This window comes from Osmerus eperlanus, chromosome 15, assembly GCF_963692335.1.
Source record: "Osmerus eperlanus chromosome 15, fOsmEpe2.1, whole genome shotgun sequence".
Taxonomy (NCBI): domain Eukaryota; kingdom Metazoa; phylum Chordata; class Actinopteri; order Osmeriformes; family Osmeridae; genus Osmerus; species Osmerus eperlanus.
The window spans coordinates 14366951-14377174 of NC_085032.1; the positions used below are offsets into that span (position 1 = coordinate 14366951).

The 10224-nt window shown below is 47.4% G+C and overlaps 1 protein-coding gene across 3 annotated transcripts in view; it reads right to left on the reverse strand.

Moving 5' to 3' along the window:
• Nucleotides 1-662: 662 nt before the first annotated feature.
• Nucleotides 663-10224, reverse strand: part of wasf3b (WASP family member 3b) — a 12043-nt gene continuing 2481 nt past the window's right edge. The window contains exons 1-9 of one of the 3 annotated variants that reach the window (XM_062479684.1): nucleotides 9759-9844; nucleotides 6042-6202; nucleotides 4768-4902; nucleotides 4370-4521; nucleotides 3954-4025; nucleotides 3443-3624; nucleotides 3060-3326; nucleotides 1981-2291; nucleotides 663-1796 (exon numbers count right to left, since the gene is read on the reverse strand). In XM_062479684.1, coding sequence (XP_062335668.1) covers nucleotides 1639-1796; nucleotides 1981-2291; nucleotides 3060-3326; nucleotides 3443-3624; nucleotides 3954-4025; nucleotides 4370-4521; nucleotides 4768-4902; nucleotides 6042-6174 — 1410 coding nt within the window. In that variant the 5' untranslated portion in view covers nucleotides 6175-6202; nucleotides 9759-9844 and the 3' untranslated portion in view covers nucleotides 663-1638. Of the gene's footprint in view, nucleotides 1797-1980; nucleotides 2292-3059; nucleotides 3327-3442; nucleotides 3625-3953; nucleotides 4072-4367; nucleotides 4522-4767; nucleotides 4903-6041; nucleotides 6203-9758; nucleotides 9845-10224 lie in introns of those variants that run through there. The other 2 variants (XM_062479682.1, XM_062479683.1) reach the window with 2 other exon arrangements.

The following is a 10224-nucleotide window of genomic DNA, read 5'->3' on the forward strand; positions in this document are numbered from 1 at the left end:
AATAATTGACTTCTTGTTCAAGGGGACATCACAGGGATGGTGTGCTGTCCCCAAAACCAGAGCTAAATACCAGACTGCAAGTCAAAGGCCTCAGAATGTGTGTGTGTGGTTGGGGGTGAGGAGAAAGGACCAGTAGAATAACAGCATCTTGTTTAGGCGTATGCATAGTGTTAAATGTGAAATGCACTTTATTTTTTGATGAAAAATGGCACAAGAAATTATGTATCTGCAAAATGAAAACTAAACGATAATCAACATGCACTAAACTTACTGAGATATTGTAAAACATTGTGTGAACGTGGTGTATATTTTTCCAAAGTGTTAGTGGTACTTTCTATTGCTTTGGTTAGTTTCCTGAATTGAGAGATCTTGTTAATTTTGTATTAAAAGAATGTGCTGTGCATTGGAAAAAAACATATCTGGGTTGATTGTTTTGTTTATACACTGGCTTATAGCCTCCCCCCCTGGTTCTCAGTTGCCCGGGCAACCATCTTTTCAGCTGTACTGTTACCGTGGAAACTGCGTCTCAGTGTCAGGGCTGAGTTGTTCCTATGACGATGATGGAACAAAAAGGAGGCGCAGACACAGATCTGTGATGGTTACTATGCCTCGTGTTTTTTTTAATTCTTCACAGGGGTCAAATGTCACTGAGCTCACATCAAAATAGCCATGGTAACCCCCCCCCCATCCAATCCGCAGCCTCCTTCCATCTCACCACGCCTCTGCCAGGCCTCTTCTGAGCAGATCAGACACTCGTCTGACGGTTCTCAGTCACATCCTGTAATCACTCCCCCTCCGCTCAGAGACGCATGATCTCTGAGCGCTCGACCACGCCCCCTCAGGACACGCCAGCCCCCGTTCCTGTTCACAGTTTAGAGCGACCAACAGACCTACTGCCCGTAAGTTCCAATTGCTAGGACCTACACATTAAAAACAAAGTCTCGTTGCAATATTACCTTATTAACAAGTGTTTCAGTATAAACGTTAGAAAAGAGAAACCCAGAGGGCCCAGAGGGAGACCCTCGACCTCGGCCTTCAGACGGCCCCTCTACTGCACATGAGATGAGCTGCTGCTCCTGAGGGCTACATGGCTGCTCTGGTGGCGTTCAGAGCCAACCAGAGGGAGACAAGTGTTGGCCGGGGTGCACTTGTGAAGCCCTCAGTGTCTCGAGAGCACACTGATGAGTAAATGATGCTGAATCCAACATGAGGTTTTAGAGTGGTCAGTATTAACATTTAGGATTGGCGTGTGTGTGTGTGTGTGTGTGTCTCTACAACTGAGCTACTCTCATATAGGGCATATCAAGATAATCGGTTAACATTTTTTTAATGATTAAACAATTCCAGAATTCTAGATTGCTGTCTTTCTTGAACACATCCCTAATGTTTCTGATGCAGTTTGGGATGAAGAGGTTTAGTGTCCAAACTCACAGCTAAGCTATCAGAGCTACACACAGGTGCCCAGGACTAAGCTCACGACAAACCAGCCCACGTGTAATTGTGTGTGTATCTTAAGCGTATATGTAGTTAACCACAAATTTGCAGCAGTGACAAAGTGTGCATTCACAATGTGGAGTGATCGACTGATTGGTTTTGTGTGTGTGTGTGTGTGTGTGGACGTGTGCTTGTCTGCGTTTCTTAGTCGGACCAGTCGTTGTCTTCCAGTTCAGAGTCGTCTTCAGAGTCGGAATATTCCACAGCTATGCGTCGAGACAAGATGGTGGCCACATCATTTCCAACCGGCTCCCTCTTCGCCTGTTGTTCCTGCTGCTCTTGAACCTTCTTCAACTGGATCCCTACAGACAAACAATTGACAAAAACACTTAGTTTTGGAGACACCGTACACTGGCAGTAATTCCCTGGCAGGTCCCTTGTCCCTGTGGAGATCCTGTATTCAGATACACACTCGGACAAAGATACGTTAAGAGATTCTGTGGTCGGCTCCGATTCACAACCTTCCGCGTGTAAACAGATATTTACCCATGCGTATGGCTGCCAGTAGGTCACTACGAGCATCATTGACTGGTGTGGTGTCAGCGGCCACAGAGGACATCTTGGGCGTGGCAGAGTGGGAGGAGCCAGAAGGAGGGGGTGGAAGGACTGGAGGAGGGGGGGCCGCCAGGGATCCGGAGAGGGGTGGGGGGGGCGGGGCATAACCTCCAGCTGCACCCATTGGGCCTGCAGGTGGAAGTAGACCCCCAGGGGGCGTGGCAAAGGCAGTTTGAGCAGATGGGATGAGAGGGCCAGGGGGAGGGGGAGGGGCTCCAGAGTGTCCATAACCCTCCATCATACTGAGACGGAAGAGAGAAAAACATGAGAAAACAAAACCATTATTCACCCCTAGGATTGTTTTGTAGAAAAAACATTGACAACTTTTTGTGGAACTGCTTTGTCATTCTAATTAGTAGAAGTTCCACATGAAACCACAAGGCGGCGACATGTATTCAGATTTCCTAAATAGAACAGAGTAGATAAACCTATTGATGGTTATGCCAGGAAAAGTTGACTGAGTCCTGTGTTACAGGTATAGGCTTATGTCCATTAGATCCTTTTCCCCTCATCCTGCTACCAATTACTTAAATTAAAGCAACAAAGACCTATCTCAGTGTGTGTGTGTGAGAGTGTGTGTGTGTGTGCGTGTGTGAGAGTGTGTGTGTGTGTGTGCGCGTGTGTGTGTGTGTGCGCGTGTGCGTGTGTGTGCGCGTGTGTGTGCGTGTGTGAGAGTGTGTGTGTGTGTGCGTGTGTGAGAGTGTGTGTGTGTGTGCGTGTGTGAGAGTGTGTGTGTGTGTGTGTGTGTGTGCGCGTGTGTGTGTGTGTGTGTGTGAGAGAGAGTGTGTGTGTGTGTGTGTGTGTGTGAGAGAGAGTGTGTGTGTGTGTGTGTGTGTGAGAGAGAGTGTGTGTGTGTGTGTGTGTGAGAGAGAGTGTGTGTGTGTGTGTGTGTGTGTGTGAGAGAGAGTGTGCGTGTGTGTGTGTGTGTGAGAGAGAGTGTGCGTGTGTGTGTGTGCGTGTGAGAGAGTGTGTGTGTGTGTGTATGTGTGTGTGTGAGAGAGAGTGTGTACCTGTAGTCCACAGGAGGGAGAGACATGGAGCCGTTCATGTTCTCAGTGGGAGGAGGAGGGGGCGGGGCCTGGTGAGGCCGTCCCAGGGTCCCACCCCTGTAGGCCATGGCTGCAGCTCTGTAGTCGTGTTCACCCCCCAGGGTGGCGTGTCCCAGAGCCATCTGGGCAGCCAGGACGCTCGGAGGGGGGCCAGAGTAGGTGTGGGCATGGCCTGCATGGTTCATGGCACTGGGGTAGTGGAGATCCATATGTTCAAGGCCATGACCCCTGAGAAAGAAAGAGAGAGACACACGGAGAAAGACAGAGAGAGACAGACAGAAATATTAAGTGTTAAAAAAATTTTTTAAGTGTGTGATAGTTTGACAGTGTGCGTGTCATCGCACCTGCTATTTGGGGACAGCGTGCGCTCGGACGAGGCTCCTCGGTGGATGGTGTGGCAGAGGCGATTGTCGGGCCTCAGCTCCTTATCCAGCGCCATCATGTTCCACTCCTGCCGACGGTTCCTGGCCTTCCTCACCTTCTTCACCTCCCTCTGCAGGGTGCCGTCCACACAGCGCTTCTGCTCCTGTCAGGAGAGAGAGAGAGAGAGAGAGAGAGTGTGAGCGTGGCGAGGGAACTCTCCCAGAGAGGTGGAGAGAGAGACAGAGAGAAAGAGAGACAAACAAAGGATGGCTAAAAGGAGAGATGCAGAGAGAAACAGAGAGAGAGAAAGACGGAAAGAGAGAGAAAGAAAGGCTAAAGGGAGAGATGCAGAGAGAGAGAGAGAGAGAGAGAGAGAGAGAGAGAGAGAGAGAGAGAGAGAGAGAGAGAGAGAGAGAGAGAGAGAGAGAGAGAGAGAGAGAGAGAGAGAGAGAGAGAGAGGGCGACAGCTTCCCTGTCGTCACGGTGACAGACCTTCTGCTTCCTCTTCTCCTTCCTCTTGTCCTCCGTGTCCTGCAGCATCGTCTCCTTCCAGAGGTCGAAGAAGTAGGAGGGGTCTGTGTAGAACTTCAGCCCCTCCTTATGGTCGTCCCTGCAGACGCCGACACGACAAGCACAAGCAAAATCAGACAGGGGTTTTGCACAGAAAAAAGTTTGCACAGACAAGGAATTTTCTTTGGCAGGAAGGTGAATCTTGAATAGTGGAGTACAAGTCTAACTATATTAACGGTACAAAGTCTAACTAATACTAAGGGGCTGTAAGAATTTATAATCTAATTTAAATATACAAAGTTAAGTAGCTAAGAGATTTGATAGCGTATAGGAGGCGTAAAGAAGAGATAGAGGGAGGCCAGAGGAGGTGTGTTTGTGTGGGGACTGTGTGTTTACCTGTAGGAGGACAGGATGTTGAGGGGCGGAGGTTTGTCACTCAGGTTGTACATCTCTTTGACAGGGACAGGCACACTGCTCTTGGACACCACCTGCTGGTCCTGCGTGGTCGAGCTTTTGAACGCCTTCCTCATGTTGATGTCCTGCAGAGAGACTGGGGCCGGGGAGAGAGGAACAGAAGAAGAGAACGAGGACGAGAGCAAGAGAAGGAGAGATGGAAAGAGAAAAAGGAAGATTGCGGTTGTGAGTGTTCCTGGGAGAGAAGCTTGAATTTCATGTGTGGGATCCAGTATCATGTTAGCTATCGATCGGCTAGCCCAAGACTACTCACATACCCATAACCTTGAGTGTGATACCACTTTCCTCTAAAATGACCTTTGATTTTTGGCCCTTGACTCACCTTCCTCCACAGTTGAGTCTAGCTGAGTGACTTTGACGGCCAGGCGGTCGATGCGGTCCTGCAGTGAGTTGGCTCGTATGTAGAAGGTGTTGGCCTCGTTGAACAGCTCCCCAAATATGTCCTCTGCATGTTTACCTGGAGACACCAAGACCGAAAGAAAGAGATTAGGACAAGGAGTAGGAGAATTAAAACAATACACAACAGGAGAGATATAGAGTTGGCAACCAACACAAGCAGAGTGTACACAAATATGCAAAAAAAATATATATATCTGTATGTGTGTCAATAACAAAGTCAGGACAAAACAAAGAACCACACACACACACACTTACACAAACTTACAAATATCCTAGTTGCTATTTTTGTCATCACTTATGACAAGAAAAATATTTAGAGGAAGGAAGGAACAGGGGTCATAAATTCTAGGATCTGACCCCTGCTCAGTGTTCTGGCAGAGACATTTCCTCCTATCCATACACACTTCCCAAAACCAACTGCTACAACACACACACACACTGCCTGCCCCTGGTTCGGCCCCTCCAGGCCTTTGTGGCCCGTCATTTATATTTAACCCACACAGCTGCTGCTGAAAGGTCCACTCCCACTACAGGAACTTAACAGGAGGAGACAGAGGGAGGGAGGGAGGGAGGGGCTATCTGGGTTATGATGGGGGTAGGGGTACACACTGGGTTACAAACACTTTGGCTAATGGAGTTACAGTATTTGAATCAATAGAAAACCACATATACATACACAAACACAAACACATTCACACCCGCACGTACACACACAAGTGCTCCCACCCTTTTATGCACACACACACACACAGAGCCAAGTCAACGTCAGTCTTACTAGAATACCCAAAAAGGATTACAAACTGCAACCCCCATCTCGTGTAGCTCTGTAAGCCTCCTCTTGACCCAGTGACCCTTGATCTCATTACCCGGACAACATGACTGAGAGCAGAAATCAATCCAGACTCACGTCAGACACCATCACACTGGCCTAATGTGACAGCTTCATAGGAGGGTGATTTATTTTGGAGAGTGTTGGAAAGCATGATCAGTTGTGAGGTGGCTACATGGTTGGAATTTATGTTAGAAATGTAAGTGGGAAAGAAACCCCATTCTGGGTCTCAATGTCCTACGATCAATAGAAATACATCCAGAAATATGAGTGTGTGCTATGACAATACTGTGTGTGTGTGTGGGGGGGGGGGGGGGTGCAATGGAAGGGCTGTGAGTGTGTGTGTGTGTGTGAGGCGTGCTCCTTACTTAGACTGCTCAGCTGACGGATGATGGAGGAGAGTGTGTTGTTCATCACACACTCCAGCTCGCTGTCGATGCCGTCGGGTAGCTCCCCTCGACAGAGGTGCCGGGGGGCGATGTTTCTCTTCACCAGCGGCATGGTGACGCCTCACTCCGCCACACGCGCTCTGCACGGGAACAGCAACACATTCTCACACTCACAGCACTCACAGTGTACAGTACAGACAGAGTAAGTCCATGCCAGGTCATACCTGTTTATTAAAACACACATGTACTTGTGTACACACACTAACACCGTGAACTAGGCATAACGATAAGGCCAACAGTGTGTCTGGTCAGTGCCAGAAGACATAAACAGCCAAATAGCAGAGAGATTAAGGTTTTAGGACAAGAAACTCCAGCTAAGTTAATCCTATCCATCCTTATCACTTCTCCAGATGGTCGGTCAGTTTAGACACAAACACTGAGGCACATGCACACGCACATGTACACACACAGACACACGTGCACACACACACACAATTGTATTGTATTGACACAGACGCCAACATACACCCACATAAACAATTTTCTTAAGAAGAAACGTACACTCCAAGACCAGACCCACACACAGACACACACACACAAACCACACTCGGTTGTGATTGATCATAGAGAAAAACAATGATTGAACGCGCTTCCATAATGACTGACAGGAGAGAGGTCAGCGAGTGGACAAGGAGTCTGATTGGATGAGAGCATGACAGAGCAGTACAGGATGAAAGTGGAACCCCAGGGTGCATCAGAGTGGCCATCTTATCTCCCCCTCTTCCTGTATCCTGTTTATGAGGTGTCCACCCAGCTCCTGCATCCTGTTCCTCACTATGTCACATGTCCATTTCCTGTCCATTGAGAGCGGTAAACAACACCATCACTGCTCAAGGAGCAGCTGAAACAGAACCACACACACAGGAGAAGCACGCACATGCATTCAACAACTCTAATGCAATTGTATTAGTATTGCGGCAGACAGTTTTATCCAAAGCAGAGAGAGAGAGAGAGAGAGAGAGAGAGAGAGAGAGAGAGACAGAGAGACAGAGAGAGAGAGATGAGAGAGAGAGAGAGAGAGAGAGAGAGAGAGAGAGAGAGAGAGAGAGAGAGAGAGAGAGAGAGAGAAGAGAGAGAGAGAGAGAGACAGAGAGAGACAGAGAGAGACAGAGAGAGACAGAGAGAGCAAGAGCCTTGAACACCTAGAAATAAAATCCCCAAAGGTCGGACCAGTCCTCAGCTGGCCTGGGCCCACTAGCTTCCCCCTTCAGTGACAAACCAAACGAGGGGACAACAAAGAAGAAATGACATCATCGTCTGGCCCTACAAAGCACATTGAAAGCCACCAATTAGGCCTGGCCTTAAAGAGATAGTGCTGTTTTGTATATTCAACCAAATTACAATTTGGAAATCTCGTAATTACATCAACATTTAAAACAACTATTGTTTTCGAAATGTGTTTATTGGCTCACTGCATGGACGAGGAAGTACGCAGAGCCAGAAGTTTGAGTGTTCTTGCTTTTGTCTGGAGAAACAATCACATCAATGGGGCGAAATAATTGCGGGTTTGAGGCAAATGAGGAGGGGGTGAGGGACGAGGTAGGGGGGGCTTAGTCTGTGTGTTACTGTGTGAGAGAAAGCTGGCGAATGTGAGTCAAGGAAACTGAGGCTGGAAGGGGTGTGTGACTGAGGTAGAGAGAAGAGAGAGAGAGAGAGAGAGAGAGAGAGAGAGAGAGAGAGAGAGAGAGAGAGAGAGAGAGAGAGAGAGAGAGAGAGAGAGAGAGAGAGAGAGAGAGAGAGAGAGAGAGAGAAGAGAGAGAGAGAGAGAAAGAGAGAGAGAGAGAGATGAGAGAGAGGAGGGGGATGCATGAATGTGAGAGTGAGCGGATGAGAAAAGAAGAAAGAGCTGGTGAAGAGTGTACATATCTGTGAGAGATGTGTGTGTCGACACAGAGAGAGGAGAGCGCAGAGAGAGCGAGCAAGAGAGAGAGAGAGAGAGAGAGAGAGAAAAGAGGAGAGAGAGAGAGAGAGAGAAGAGAGAGGAGAGAGAGAGAGCCGAGAGAGTGGTGTTGGGGGAGGGGGGACAGAACAGGGACCTCAGGGAAGCCACTGAAAGGTTCCTGGGACAATGAGCTCCGTTCACACGGCAACAGCCGAGTGCTCCCATGCATGCCTCTCCCCCTCTCCCCCTCCCCCCCAGCCTTCTTAAGGCCCCCTGTTCCCTGTGAAAAGAGAAGCACTCCAGCCTTACTTACTAGAGGGAGAGAGAGAGAGAGAGAGAGAGAGGTATGGAGTCAGAAATTAAAGGAAAAAATAAGTATATTCCATGCACAAAGTAATATATGCCATCTGTCTCTCTCTCTATCCATCTATTACAACACAAAAAAAAAACGACATTTAGTTATCTTATGTGTGATTCGTCCTCTCTCTCTCTACTGCACCTCTCAGTTACACACTCATAAACACAGAGTCATTCTGCGATTCTGTCACACACACACACTCTCATAAACACTGAGTCATTCTGCCATGCTCTCTATCAGCGTCTCAGATGGACCATTAGCTGCACATTTTGCATCCCATCAGCGGAACTGACATCCTTTGAACTTCACAAGGGAGACAACCTGACGCTATCGTGGGAGAGATGTACTTCCTGTGTCTCCCATTCACACACATACATACATACACACATACACACACGGTCACAGAGGTGGCTTTTACGATGGACGCTGGAACTCCATTACTGTAAAGTCTGAACCGAGCGATATTATACATTTATGAGCCAAGTACAGTCTCTCGTGCATCTTACGGAGCTGTGCTTTCGTCCTGATGCTATGAATATTGCAAAATGCATTACGTCAGGTTACACTGCCCTAAATATGACAGCACACCGGCTCATAATACACTTCCTTACAATCTCATCATTGGAAATGTTAACATATTGATTTTCAAGTAGCTTTTTTTTAAAGAAAAATATACTAAATGACAGTTTGGATCCAAATGTCTGACTTACATTTTCCCTTCAGTGCTCACCACCCACATTTGATGAAAAGTGGTGGGGTTACCTCCTGAAACGAAGGATATTGTAACCTAAATTGCATTGATTTTGGGCTCAGCAATTGGACGTAAAAAAGTTAGGCTACAGGGAAAGACTACATTGTTTCTACATTCTTGTTTTTCTACGTTTCTATATTGGTGTGGCACTGTGAAAGCTCTTATGGTATAGTTAAAACACACACACAAATGATGACAGAACAATCAATCAAAGTTCCGCACCGTCGCATCCCGTTACTGACTGGTGACCCACATTTATTTACCAATGTCAGTTCCCATCATTCGCGTATTTAATACACTGCAGTTACTTAGTTTCTTGCTAACAAAAAAACATCAAGTGCAACGTGGGCTACACGTTACGTTTTATTTTCACTGATGACCAGCTTCGGCAGACGCGCGTTGTCTCGGATCTCCCCCAAAATATGTATTTTAGATGGTTCAAGCATATTGACCACAATGACTAGTTTTTAAACCCCCTGCATCCACTGGGGGTCCACCGGGGCCTTATGTCCAGCGGTCGAGTAGTAGTTCATTTGGACTCAAACAAATCAGGTTAGATATTGCCTAATTCAAGACAAACCCCAATATTTAAAAAAATTATATTTTGTCTTATTTACAGTTAAAATAGTATGATAGAACTCTCACCAGAGATCAGATATTTAGCAGATTTCCGTTCGTCCTCATGTCCCGTTAGATACTCCTATTTGCGCTGCATCCTGTGTCCCTGCCGTCTGTCCACTCCGAACAATTCACTACGGGGCGGGACCTTTCGGCAGTCACCACCAATCGACGGGGATTTAATAAGCAGAAAGCAATCTCTCGGTCCAATTACATCTCTTTAAATAGATGAGTGACGGCTGGGTTTCCCATCTTGAGTTGTACCAGGGATGGGAAGGGCGGGGTTTCTGTTTCGGGTCTGAGGCCAATAGGGTGGATAGTTTTTATGCAATCGGGTCCCCTTGCCGTGCCGACATGTAGTTTTTTTTTTTTACGCGTTCATGGGAAAGGGGATTTACGCAATACTTTAAAATGACCCAACCAGATTCATAACAAATATCCATCTTTGGCTAGATTCAGGGAAGCTAAACGACACGGGTGGTCGAGCTTCTTT